Source organism: Rhamphochromis longiceps, linkage group LG10 (assembly GCF_057381845.1).
Source record: "Rhamphochromis longiceps isolate RC_006_pf linkage group LG10, R_longiceps_female_GT1.1, whole genome shotgun sequence".
In the NCBI taxonomy this organism is placed as follows: domain Eukaryota; kingdom Metazoa; phylum Chordata; class Actinopteri; order Cichliformes; family Cichlidae; genus Rhamphochromis; species Rhamphochromis longiceps.
Window position 1 is genome coordinate 31,957,696 of NC_140566.1, and position 14,716 is coordinate 31,972,411.

At 40.2% G+C, this 14,716-nt stretch overlaps 1 protein-coding gene and 1 long non-coding RNA gene across 2 annotated transcripts in view; one reads left to right on the plus strand and one right to left on the minus strand.

The window, feature by feature from the left end:
• LOC146661223 (uncharacterized) overlaps window positions 1–14,716 on the plus strand; it is a 513,791-nt gene that overhangs the window by 144,377 nt on the left and 354,698 nt on the right. The window lies entirely within an intron of this gene.
• LOC146661224 (polypeptide N-acetylgalactosaminyltransferase 10-like) overlaps window positions 1–14,716 on the minus strand; it is a 133,145-nt gene that overhangs the window by 27,319 nt on the left and 91,110 nt on the right. Inside the window, exons 6-7 of the mRNA XM_085421321.1 lie at window positions 11,413–11,596; window positions 1,446–1,563 (exon numbers count right to left, since the gene is read on the minus strand). Of these exons, the coding sequence (XP_085277447.1) occupies window positions 1,446–1,563; window positions 11,413–11,596 (302 nt within the window). The remainder of the gene's footprint in view (window positions 1–1,445; window positions 1,564–11,412; window positions 11,597–14,716) is intronic.

Sequence of the window (14,716 nt, forward strand, 5' to 3'; positions counted from 1 at the left end):
TGTTTCATTTACTCCTGCACTTAGCAACAAGACCTCTTTTCTTAATAGCTTTACAGCAATTTAAGTTGTGCAACTATCTTCTTCTCATCCAGGTCTGCCCATTTCTATTGCAGTCTTTATTTAGTCCAGTTGCTTTCTAATGCATTCTAACCTGTTCTCGCCTCTTTTCTCTTCACAAGCTCTCTCCTTCGTCTCTTTTCCTGACATTGACATCTCTTGAAGTGACTGTAACCAATTCTCAATTTAGTGACAATGACGTGGTCTTTCCTGTTGATTCTGATATTATCCCCCCCACCCTCTCCTTTTGTTGCACCTTGCCATTACTGTTCCCATTTCCTCTGAACACTCTGCTCTCTGATTTTCATCAAATTTGACAATATCTCCATGAACACGTATTCTCTCCTGACAGCCTCTTTTTTCCAGTGTGTCTGCTTTCTGAGTATGTCAGTACTCACATGAACTTCAAATTTTTCCCCTTCACAGGCTAACCTTGAATCAGTAAACAGTATTTCATATACTTGTTGGTGATTTTGGGCTTATTCGGCTTTAATCTTTGACAGCAACACTGAGTCACTGCAGATGACTATACTTTCTACCACTTCCTCTGCCCACTCTCAGTGCTAGAGGATGTGCAAAAAGCTAGACAGCATACAGTCTAACTGTTGTTTTCTTACTGACCCCAGTCTCCTGAATCACCACTGCTTCCTGCTAATGGATGATTTGACTTGTCTGTTAAAAACTGGCAGGTCAAAGGAATTCCACAAGAAAACCATAAAAGTTCTGAGGCGCTCTGACAGCAAGCATTTTGGGTCCTCTTAGAAGCGTGATCATCTTTATCCTATGACGAAACAGGACACAGGTAATCCGAGGGCACCAGGGCTCACTGGATGGCTTGAGGTTTATGAAATGATGTGAATTATGCAATTTGACCTTCATGGTCTCTAAATCTCAACCCAGCTGAATGCATAAGGGAGATTTTGCACCAAAATACTAGAGAATGATTCAACACTGTAATCTCAATTTCAAATGAATTTCTTTGCCAAGAATGATGTCATCACTTCTATACAGTTTTATTATGACTTATTAGTCATGTGACTTTTGGATACAAATTTTTAAATAATAGGAAAAAAGCAATTTTTACAAGATCATGAGTCAGTGACAAGCATGACTGAGGTTTCAGTGCTGTCATTTTCTGCTCTCACAGACACACACACACACACACACACACACACACACACACACACAGTTCATAACCCTGGGTTTAGTATATTCAGTACCAAACTGAAATGCCTGAATCCAAACATTAAACCAGGACCAACACGTCTTGGGAATCAAGTCAGCTTTCTTCACGGACGTCAAAGTGATTTTATTGATTATTTTCGACGCTACACTGCACTTGTGTGCACTCTTCTCTTTTTAAATTGTTTTTTTTTTTTTTTTTTTACCTTGAAGGATATCTCGTACTGCTCCCCTCCCCAAATCTCTAGACCGGTGTCGTATCCCCCGAGCTCCCAGAACCACTTCCTGTCGACAGCAAACAGTCCACCTGCCATCACTGGAGACCTAAAAGACACAAAGGCACAGTTGAGCATATATTGGAATACAACAGGAAGTATTAAAATGACTTCAAATCTTCCAGGCTAGCCACACACATAAAGTGCCAGGTTTGAACATCCCGTGACTTGCTAAATGCACACAGGATTAAATAAACAGAAAAGTGTGTTAGAGAATTCCGGCTCTATCCCACTCCAGAGCTGTGTTTTTCACATCCCCACGTGTGTGTGGCAACCCAGTGACACTCTTCACAGCACAAAACCAATTAACCCATCTGAACCAGTGAGAATACTGACTGGGATGACAAGCTCAGCAGTGCCAAACAACATAATAGTCCTCAGCTCAGAGTGCAGTGGGAGCTTCTCCCTGCAGCAAAACTGAACGTAAAATATCGAACAGCTTCTCATCAGGACACCGACAACAACAAGAGGAAAACGGGAGGAGCAGGCGGGCAGAGAAAGAAAAGTTTTATCCACGGGGAATATTCTGTATTGAACTATTAAATAATGCAAGACAGGTGAGAACATAACCTCACAGAGAGCATTATAAATCCAAGAAAAGCCTCGTTTCCTTCTATTTCCTGAAACATTACAAGGCATTTGTGCCCAGAGTTATTATCTAGTGATACACTAGTGCTCAGAATTTCAGAGCTTTATTTTTATTTTAATCCAAATTGTAGCAGTATGGGAATTAATAGCAAAGGGTATAAAAGGAAAATAAATTTGAGGACTACAGAATTAATTTTCCAATCATTCTCATGTTGAAACACCACGTTTGTCTTTGTTGCAACCAAGGTGGATACTATTGTTAGTGAATTATGAGTCTAGAGCGGTTAGCATGGACGATATGATGGGCTTGGACCATAATCTCAGGTCCCATCAGTGTTCAGAGAGATCGCTTGCCAACTTTGGCTTTTTTCCCCTTAAATTAATCATTAAATCAAAGAAATTTCACATGGAAGTTAATCTGCCTCTTACCAGCAGCACTTTTCCATTTTTTTTACCGTTAGTCCAAGTATGTATTATGGTGGTAACGGTGAATATAAACCGTAATGCGTAACTGCTCCTTAACAACCAGCTTTGTGATCGTAGTGATAAAAACTAAAATGGAAACGAGACTGAGCCTAAATCACACATTAAGCGTCGTAAAGGCCATAAAATGCACCAGACAGACTTTCATCACAGGACAAAGGGTGAACAACAGTAGCTGCAGGGGCACAGAGAAACAGTGCTGCATGTCTGTGTGTGAGTGCTGATGGTGGGTATGGTCAGCAGACTGTGAGTTTAGCAAAGAGAGCGTAGACACTGCGTGGGCACTGATTTATGGGGTGGTGATTGTTAGCTCTTGTTCACCGGAGGGAGAAAACACAAACACTCTTCCCAGAGTTGCGTGGAAGGAAACCCAGCGGCTTTTGGGAATGACAGCACTGACATCTCGCAAGCTAGTCAATATGAAGATCGCTTAACCACAAGTTAAAGTTTAATCTGGCAGGGTAACAACCACATGTATGTTCAACTATACTGCTAACAAGCATAAAACATAATAAAACAATTATTGATTTTGCCTGGGAGCCAGTTGCACTCCACTGTACGCCAGGCCAGGCGACATCATCTCAGGTGCAGATGCTTTAAAATGCTTCAGGTGATGGAAACAAACCATGTCCCATTCAAGATAGTCTCATCTATTCCATTCGTATCAATTAGCTTGACTAGGTCAATGGATCAGCAGCTTTTGATTGTTTCAATTGCAGCCTCCCCCTCAAGAACTGGTCATTGACTTCACAGTCAATTATAATTTGTAGTGTATGGTAGGACTGGGCGATATATAGAGGTTTTTTAAAAAAATATCGATATATGAATTTTGGGTCATATTGCCCAGCCCTAGTGTATGGTATTAATGACTGCACCTGTACAGCCTCTAATGTTTGGAATTGAGTTTTAATGGCTTGATTTGTTTAGATTTTGTCCAATGTCATGGTGGACTGACTTGACAGTACATTGTCTTTGTCTATGAGATCAAAAAGCTGTTTTTGGACTGTAGGATATTATTATACATTGCTAAATCTTTGATTCATATAAAATTAAATTGAAAACAAAATCCACATTTGGTTAGCATCATCAGATATACTGCACACCAAAGAAAAACAGGGCATTTCACTTAATTCTATATGCAATTTTGAATACATCTGACATATTATTCTATGCATGAATGTCCAATTAATACCTGTATTATAAAACTGAATTCAGCTTCCGTATCTGTCAGATTCTGTGGAACCTCTAATTCATCATTTCGTGGTCATTTGTCGTGTTTGTTTCTCACAAATGCCTGAACACACACGTGAACATTCACAAAGACCTCTTGAAAACAATGAATTCCATTCTCTTTCAAACAGGGAGCCACTACTCAAAGCCAGAAAAAACCCTGTTGCTGCAAAACACTTAATTTAAAATGATAATGAGTTGACCCAGTCACTACTCACACTGCTGCTCCTGAGTTGCTTAGCAACTACTTTGTTTTGCCGCTGTGCAGAAAAAAAAATCTGTTTGTGGAAGGAAAAAAAAACCGTTTTGGGAGGACATATTTAATTCATTTTATTCAGGCATATAATTTAATCAGCGTTTCGTATACACAGTACTGTGCAAAAGTCTTGAGATGCCCCTCATTTCTTTATATTTTGCTAGAGAAATGAAAAATGCATGCAGTGATTAACTGAAACATAAATCACTTCAGTAACACAGTATATTGGGCAAACAGGACTTTTTCAGTTCTTATGAGCTTTAAAGTCAACACAATACTCTAGCAGCCCATCATGGCTGAGGGCTGAAAAATGAAGTCAGTGACAGTTACTGGTTGGTCTCCAAATGGTATTACATGGAGTATTCACATTTCCATCAGCTTTGACAAGACCCCCAACACCAGTGGCTGAAATGAATTTATGAATTTATGACTGACTTTGGCGTTCCCGAATTAGTTCCTCTATTCAGCACCACCTGTGTCAAAGTTATCTGTATCTCTAAAGCCAAACTAAACATCTCATTCATTGAAACATGGGATTAACAATTGTGGGTTTACAGTTAGGTGCCTTGACTATTTGGCAGTGTTGGGCAAGTTACTTTGAAAAAGTACCGTATTTCCTGGACTACAGAGCGCACCTGAATATTAGCCGCACAAGCTAAAATCAGGGGAAAATCCTGTTTTGTACATACATTAGCCGCACCTGACTAAAAGCCGCAGGTGTTTCAATGTTGACTTATCATATGTAAGAGAATATGCACAAAGCGAATTGTCAGGAAAGAGATGGCTGTTTGGAGACACCCCTTTTATTAATATTTTGAAAATCAAGTTATGGGTACATATTTGCATAACTTTTCAGGTATATGTACAAGTAGCAGTAATTACAAGTACGAAACATGTACTGTGCTTCATGAATGAGTAACAAATGTAGTACATAACAATAACCTACAGCACACCAGAAAAATAGATTGGACTACCTTTTAGGCTCAGTTGCAGTGACACAGCTTTAACAAGAAGAAAAGTCAGTCATTCACCATCATCTTCCTGCCCACTAAAACCACCAAAGTCCTCTTCTCCAGTGTTGGATATGAACAGGCTCAGGGTGGCTTCGTCATCCACACTCAGATTCTTTCCTTCGTTGTCACTTTCAAAACCAAAGAAATCCTCGTTGTCAGTGTCAGAGTCGAACACCCTCTGAAGGGCCGTGGCGGTGTCCTCCTCTCCATCATGCAGCAGTCCAGCCCTTCGAAATCCGTTGGTGATCGTGGATGTTTTCACACTTTTCCACGCTGTCAGATTCCACCGGTGGAGTTGGGCATAACTTGCTTTTTGCAAGTTTATCGCGCTACTTGTACGGCACTATGTTGGCTGGCGGATGGACATGTGACCAACATACCTCTCTTGAACCCGATACTGTGTGTCTGATCACATGCCCTTCCGCCAGGCAACGTAGTGCCGTACAACAGCGGAACAAACAAAACAAGTCGTCTTACGATATGACAAAAATCATGGATAATCCATAGAAAAGCCACACCTGACTAAAAGCCGCAGGGTTCAAAGCTTGTGCAAAAAGTAGCGGCTTATAGCCCGACAATTACGGTAATTAATTATAGTTACTTCTTCAAGAAAAGTAACGTTTGCGTTACTTAAAAAAAATCTCTCTCTCTCTCTCTCTCTCTCTCTCTGATTTTCCCTCTACATTTCACCTTTAAAAACTATTTACTTTCCCTTGTTTGGTATCATTCTTTTCAGCACAACCTCACGTGTCTGAATTTACAGTTATGTTTTCATTTTGACAAACTGTATTAACACAATTGATCTAGAAATCACACAAAAAACATAAAATCCGAGTAGAAAAAGTTATATTTTTTACTCTGACAACCACAAACATGTTTAATGGATCATATTTCATAACTTTAAATGCAAATATAAATTGTCAATTTCAAAATCCTATGCACAAGTTTTGCAAACAACAAAGTTATTTGCAGCCATTTACCTTTGACCTTTTTTTTTATAACCATTTCAAACCATTTACAGAACAATCAGCTGTTCTGCATTCAATAAGATGCCACACAAATTATTTGTGCCACTTCAAAAAAATAATTTGTCCACTATAAAGGAGAACATCACAGCCTGTTACCTGCAGGTCTGACAGCAGCAGGTGTATCACTCCTGTTTCTACCTGCAGACAGCAGTCGCCTCATTGTTCTGACGCAACACAAAACTATCCACAACACTACAAGACATCACAGTAACTACACACTCCAAACACGCTGAACATCACAAATCTCTCACATCTCAAAACTCGCTCTCTCTCTTTTTCTGCTGTCTTTATCTCTCTCTCTCTCTCTCTCTCTCACCTTGTTGCTTTGTCATCTTAAAGTGGTCATGTGATTGGCTTACCACGACTACTTTATTCTTCCTCAGACAAACAGCAGCACTCATGCGATTGTTTTGCCCCTTTAGCCCCAGGTGTTGTGCCAAAAAGTGATCGTCTACCAGACAGTGATTGCCGCCCGCGGGAGCGCGCACAGCTGCTTAAAGCTGTAGCGCCCAGATTACTTACAGCTACTTCCGTGCAACTGATATAAACTGCAGTAAGCTGAACACAGCTTCAACCGTCTGTTTGTTGAAAAATAGTAACGCGACCGCACCGCATTTTCTTGTTAGTAACTGTAACGGCGTTGTAACAACAGGAATAGTAATTCTTTAGATTACTCCTTACTGAAAAAAAGCAACACCGTTAATCCCATCACTGCTCTTAGTACTGTGGTTTTTAGAGGAGTAGCAACTGTGCAGAACCACAGTTAACGTCATTATTTTTGGGTCAATGTGTCTCTCCATAACATGGTTCTTCTATAGTGAGGATAAAGTACAAGAAAGGGGGGACAAAAATACCCCAATCTCTTGATAATAACCACAAAATAAACAAAAATATATTCTGATCCATTTCCAGATCAATCACTACCTGAAAGGTCTTTAAGTATCTCATGCTTTACCTGACTCGGTCAACCTTTTAAGATGGATGAAGTGGATAGCCAGCACTACCGAAGATCCTCTTTGCTTTTGTAATGTGGGTCCATCTTCGCCTTGTCAACGTAATTCAGTGTTGTAGCACACTAAAAACAATCTGTCCAGAGCGTGGGTCCCAGTCTCATGTGCAGACAGCACAGTCTATTTACTTTAAAAATGTCATTACTTTATATTGAACAGACACAAACACAGTGAAAGTCTGCAGACCATCTGCTAGTACCAGGACCCCATACAGACTCTTTTTGATTACCTGTTCACCCACACTGTGAAGTGCAAGCTGAACATCGACCGGTGTGATGGTGGCCACAAATTTGTCCAGCCGGGTTTGCGAAACACTGCTGTAGTGTTTAAAGACGAGAACGGAAATTCCACCACTCTGAATGCCTGTAATTACCTTCCTACGCATGTCAACATTAAACTTTATTTCTTTTCAATAAAAGAAAATCACAATAGAAATGGAAATGGCAAATTGGATTTGCACAGTACAGACTTCAGCCCTCCGCCACAGAGCAGCTCTACTGAATTAATATTGACCGGCATCGACTAAAGTGACCTTAACAGGCCAGAAGCAGCAAGAAAATGCAATACCATAAGTAAAGTACTGGGCTCAACATGTACATTTGCCAGAATATAAAATCTCTGTACCCATTTGACTGCTGTCAGAGTAAATCAGATTGATGATACCACAACAATTATGTTTAAATTAAATCATGATTTCATAACCTTTAAGTTACATTTGATTTTGGCAAAGTTGTTAACAGCATTTGTCAGACCTGTGAAAATTATATTTATTGTCCTGTTAGTTTTGTACTTTTATTTATTGTTTTAACTGCAACTGATGAATGGTAAGTTTGCTCGTTTTAGACCATCTTCTCAGACAAAGTATCAATTCCTACAAAGGAACAGAATCTCTGGGTGTATTTGAGGTAAAGGACAGCATGGTCCAGGTCTTTCTAACAAACAACTGAGATTAAACTACAAATGCTCAAGTTGATATTCTCCATTTCAGTCTACTGACCTTGTTAGCCTGAGCTAACTGCTAAATGAAACTTAAAGAAGCAGAGAGAGAGAGAGAGACAGAGACAGAGAGCGGGGGGGGGGGGGGGGGGGGGGGGAGAGACAAATGAAGGGAGTGTTGATGGCATTAACAAAAGGGACAGGGACAGTGACAGAGGCATGAGGACGGAGATAAAAATCATACTCCATTACCCTCAAACACACACGCACGCACACCTCCGAGATGGATTTTGCCAGCCCACCATGCCTCGTTCTCCACTGCTGCAATGTCAGAGTGAAAATGAAAATCTTTGCGACTCAAATTGGATTTGCACTGATGAAGGTCATTTCATTGGGTAAGAAGAGCAGACTAATTCACGAAATGAGGATTGATTCTGATTGTTCTGCAGCTCATTTCTTCTTTAGTTTCTTATCCTCCTGCATCACCGCCTGATCATGCCTACAGCATTTCCCCAGGATAGTCAAATATTCTCTGGCATCCAAACATAGACAAATGTCTAACTAATCCCTCAAAGCTCACAAATGGAGTGTTTGGCATCCCATGCAGTTATTTGGTTATTTATTTATTTATTTCAGCGTCCATTACTTAAAAGGTACAGAAAGGGGAAGAAAGTATGGCAAAAACCTATTAGGCTTCTTTGCAGAGAGGCAGTGTTGCCGGGGAATCAATTCAACAAAAGTGACCTCAAGGCACTTTATATTGTAAGGTCAAAACATTCCAATAATATCCAATGACACTGTAAACACATTAATCTGTGACTGATCTTTGTTTAAAAGAAACTTTATAGACAACACTCAAATGGTTAACTACATGTGCAGCCAATCATTTAAACAAGAGACTCACAAATTATCAAAAAATAACAACACACACACAAAAATGTCTCAGCTCATTCTGTCCAACCAACAGCTTGAAACGTCAACATAAACAATTTAAAAAAACTCCATATGAGGGACAACTGTAGTCACAATGATGTCACTCATTGGGTTGTGATGTTCACTTTCAGCATCGTGGTCATCACCAATATGTTTTTTGTTTGTTTTTTTAGGATCCTGCTTTTAAGGGAGAGGGTCGAGTGTAGAGCAGGGCGATATGACCAAAAATATTTATCACGATATACATTTGAAAATTTGCGATAACGATATAACTGACGACATAATTCACACTAGACAAAATACTTTACAACTCCTCAACTTTATTGGTGCAAAAAACAAAAACAAAACAAAAAACATCAATGTATTTTCACTTAAACAAGCAGCTGTTTTTTTTTTTATGTGCATTAAAGTTATATAAAAATGTAACAGTGCAAATGCAAATTCCTTGCTGACAGTTTAACCAAAAGGCGTTTCCAGTGGAAACTGGCCGACATATCCTCAGCATAACCATGTGTAATATGCACAAAACTTAAAAAGAGGTTATACACACACAATACGGTAACATTATGTTGAAGCACAGTACGTATCACTCCGCGAGGCGCCTGCCTATGACAGCCGTAATGCTCCGACAATTACGCCGCGGTGTGGCTTCGTAGCTCAGCAAAGTCGTACTGAAACATTTGACAGATTTTTGAGCGCCGTGTACATAAAATCGTTTCGAGGTCAGTAAACACAACCAGAAGTCATACATAAGGCACACGGGATTATAAGGGGCACTGTCGATTTTCAGAAAAATTAAAGGATTGATTTTAAGTGCGCCGTATTTTCCAAAAAAAATACGGTAACAACAACGGCCCGCTAGCATGCTCTACCAAAAATAGTGCTTTGTTGTGTATCTGACGGACGAAAGCTAAACCAGTTCCACACCACTGAAGTTGGAGCATTTTTACAAACCAATTCTGGTTCATCCGTTTCATTCAACGATCCACTTTCGCCCTTCTCATTCTCCATCGCCGCCATGCTTTTTCCGCCATGTGCGTATGAAAACAAAGGCACTGCGCCTGCGCGTTTTACCCATATTCTATCGCGATATTTCATTTTCTTATCTTTGCCCAACATTATACCGGTATTACCGTGAACAGTATGATATGGCCCAGCCCTAGTCGAGTGCCAGTTATCATCTAAGCTAGCAATGTCAATTAGTGCAAAGAGCACCCAGGCACCACATGGGTCCAACACAGACACCAATACCTGCTAATTACTGCAGGTACAAATAATTGGGTAGAATTTCACTCACCAAACCTGAAGCATAGACATTTTCAGTGGGTTTTTAGTACAATTAACCACACAGTGGGCCACATGATTTGCCAGACAACTGCATTACAAATGCTCCAAATAGCACAAACACAGTTGGAAGGTCCACTTCCAACTGTGTTTGTTGGAAGTGGACCTAATGACTTGAATAAGCTGAGCTGCAGCCCAGCGAAGGCACCCGTCTCTCAATATCTCTATATGGCTGAGTTAGAAAAATAAATAAATGAATCACTTCCCATTTCATTTTTATAAAGTTTCGTCTTATTAGCTAGAGTTTGACTTAGTTTGAGGCCATTTGACAAACTGCATTTTTTGGAATTGTCATGCTGTATAAAACATGAGGTGACTGTGAAATGACCTAAATATCCACCGATCTCTAAATTGTTTTAACTCTAGAACTCACAGATCTACATAGATCTGTTTTTAAGCTATTGCTGCATAAAAGCTAATACAATAGCAGCTAAAAGTAAAGGTTAAGTAATTCCTTGAAGAGCTCTGCCCTAACTGAAGTAGCAAAATAATATAAAAATAGCTGAATGTCGCTCTTTTCCCACTCATAAACCCTACCTGACAAGAAAAACCAAGTAAGTCATAGTTCAGTGCTGCAACATAATCAGTCTTTTATAATGACATAGCTTTTGATATAGATATTGTACTGGCATTAAAAATCAGAGACAACATTTAAGACAGCGAGCTGGCAGCTTCACTTCACCGCCACACTCGTTCATTGAAATCCGAGAAAGCTTCCATTTCTCTGTACACTCTGGAATGTAAGACTGGGATTTTGGCATTTATCCACTTTGGAAATGGAATTCATTTTCATGTTTTGCAGCTTAATGGGGCAGTAGTCGAGTGCTTTAGTATCCATCCTATGCAACACTCAGGTGTAAACGCGTGTATGAGCATAGCAGTGCCGACAAAGACCTTCAGTGAATAAACACGGTGTGGTGTAAATCATTCAGAGGTGCACAGCTCAGACAAACCCAGTTGAAAAGCTTTAAGTCCCACTGGGGTCACCCATGGAACAGATGCATGCATTTAGTCATGGCACAATCAGATAATGGGTATAAAAAAAAAAATCCCTAACCAAGTATCAGAGTCACTCACTCAAAGGGTTCACTGGGGTCGTCCTTCTGCAGCTCTGTGGGGATCGGGATCCGCTTGTAATACATTTCCCAGTCAAACGCCCCTCGCATGGCGTCGCCCGCCTGTGTTTCATAGCCAAAGTTGTCGTGGTCGATGACATCAATCATCGGGCATACGATAGTCTTCCTGTTCTGGGCGATTCGGTCTGAGAGGGACAGAAGGAGGCACACACGATGGCGAGCAGGTTATGACAACAGATGGTGCAGAAAAGTCGTTTCCAAGCTTTGTGGCTTTAGACCTTTTACAGCCAAGCAAAGCCTACTCACCCTCCTGTCCACAGACTGCAGGTTATGAGGGGTCGGTGGGCTGTTTAAACAACTGGTGAAACTGTGTGTGTGTGTGTGTGTGTGTGTGTGTGTGTGTGTGTGTGTGTGTGTGTGTGTGTGTGTGTGTGTGTGTGTGTGTGTGTGTGTGTGTGTACAAAATGAAAATTTGCTCCTGTGTTACAAACTGAAATGTATCAATCCTGACCATTTTTACCATGATTTATCTTTTACCATTGGTAAAAAAACATGTTTTTAGGAACAAATAAAATGATTGATAATTTTTTACAAAATATTAATTTATTTTTCTACCATTTACTTTTACAGGAAAAAAGGTTAAAAGGTTTCAGTATAAATCAGTAACCATCGCCTCATATCTCTCAGCTCCATCTAGCTTAGATTTATTGCTTTGTGACTGGCTGAAATCTAATGGATGAATTATAACGCTCACTTATTTTACATGTGTCATTGTGTTGTCATTAGTTGTGTGCGCATAATCGAAGCAGCGTACAGATGTAAAAATGTCGTAAACCTGCGGTTTTTCTAGTCGTCAGTAAGGGAGCCACTCCTCTGACTACAGCAGGTTAGATCCCACAGGAGTCAGAAAATGACCCTACTTCTCATTTGAATGATATCAAACACTTTTCTGATAAGCACATTTACCATTTTAGCTCACACACCTCGGGTAGTTATAACAAACAGACCTGCCCTTCAGACAGCAATACACAGAGTAGAGGCACCTTAGATCAAATGCTGCTGGTCACATGATCACATTACATGGAAACCATATGCAGTCCAAGCCCATAGAATGAGTATTCTTTACTCATTCTAACTCATATCCTGGATTTCAAAATGTGATATGTATGCTTAAATGTCTGTGTGGGCTGGCATAAACATCGAGTGCTACAAGAAAGCATGATCAGGAAAGTTCAGCTGCTAATCACCAAGCGTATGAATCACACTGTGGCTTGCTTGAGTTATGCTGGCACTGAGCATGTACATCTCCCAAGGAGAGAACACTTTACTCTAACAATAAGAACACTTCTGGATTTACACTTTGGCTCCTAAAGGTCTCAATCAATAAATTGATGTTATTTTAGTTTTTTTTATGATCCCTTGTATTTTTATGTCTGGCTGGTTCAGCTTCTGGCTGTCTGTATACAATGATACAACCTTCATTTTTTATTTCATTTTTCATTTATTTTTTAGTGCTTTCCCCCCCAAGTGTTACATTTTTCTTTCTTGGATGAATTTATTTATTTACTTATTCAGAGATTCAATAATATTTCAGACAGTTAACAGTGTGTAATGCACCACCCACACATGACTTTGAGATGTTATTTATCTAGCAACTATGTAATATATGGGCTCTGAATGGACATCTTCACGTGATGAGCTCACATGACCAACAACATTCATTATCTGATGAAGAGCAGATGTGCTTGAAACATTAAAACAAACATGATGGTTGTTGTAATGAGGCAATGAAGAGTGAGAGCTGTTGTCTAATTTTTTGGCCCAGCAAATTTCCCACTTTTTGGTATATTTTATTCTATTTTTTAAAATCGTATTTAATAGATTTTTGGACACTTTTACACTTGTACAGCTGCTGTTATTGTGTATATACCGTATTTCCCGGACTACAAAGCGCACCTAAATATTAGCTGCACAAGCTAAAATCAGGGGAAAATCCTGTTTTGTACATACATTAGCCGCACCTGACTAAAAGCCGCAGGTGTTTCAATGTTGACTTATCATATGTAAGAGAATATGCACAAAGCGAATTGTCAGGAAAGAGATGGCTGTTTGGAGACATCACTTTTATTAATATTTTGAAAAACAAGTTATGGGTACATATTTGCACATGTAGTACATAACAGTAGCCTACAGCACACCAGAAAAATAGATTCGGACTACCTTTTAGGCTCAGGTGCAGTGACACGGCTTTAACAAGAAGAAAAGTCAGTCATTCACCACCATCTTCCTGCGCACTAAAACCACCAAAGTCCTCTTCTCCAATGTCGGATACAAACAGGCTCAGGATGGCTTCATCATCCACTCTCCGCTTCTCTCCTTCGTTGTCACTTTCAAAACCAAAGAAATCCTCATTGTCAGTGTCAGAGTCGAACACCCTCAGAAGGGCCGTGGCGGTGTCCTCCTCTCCATCATGCAGGAGTCCAGCCCTTCAAAATCCGTTGGTGATCGTGGATGTTTTCACACTTTTCCACGCTGTCAGAATCCACCGGTGGAGTTGGGCATAACTTGCTTTTTGGGCATAACTTGCAAGTTTATCGCCGCTCATCATCCACAACTCCCGCTGAACGCGTACCGCTACTTTGAAGTTTGTTTTTCGCGCTACTTCGTACGGCACTACGTTGCCTGGCGGACGGACATGTGACTAACATACCACTCTTGAACCCCGATCCTTCCGCCAGGCAACGTAGTGCCGTACAACAGCGGAACACACAAAACAAATCGTCTTACGATATGACAAAAATCATGGACAATCCATAGAAAAGCCGCACCTGACTAAAAGCCGCAGGGTTCAAAGCTTGTGCAAAAAGTAGCGGCTTATAGCCCGACAATTACGGTACAGTGGGGCAAAAAAGTATTTAGTCAGCCACCGATTGTGCAAGTTCCCCCACCTAAAATGATGACAGAGGTCAGTAATTTGCACCAGAGGTACACTTCAACTGTGAGAGACAGAATGTGAAAAAAAAATCCATGAATCCACATGGTAGGATTTGTAAAGAATTTATTCGTAAATCAGGGTGGAAAATAAGTATTTGGTCAATAACAAAAATACAACTCAATACTTTGTAACATAACCTTTGTTGGCAATAACAGAGGTCAAACGTTTACTATAGGTCTTTACCAGGTTTGCACACACAGTAGCTGGTATTTTGGCCCATTCCTCCATGCAGATCTTCTCGAGAGCAGTGATGTTTTGGGGCTGTCGCCGAGCAACACGGACTTTCAACTCCCGCCACAGATTTTCTATG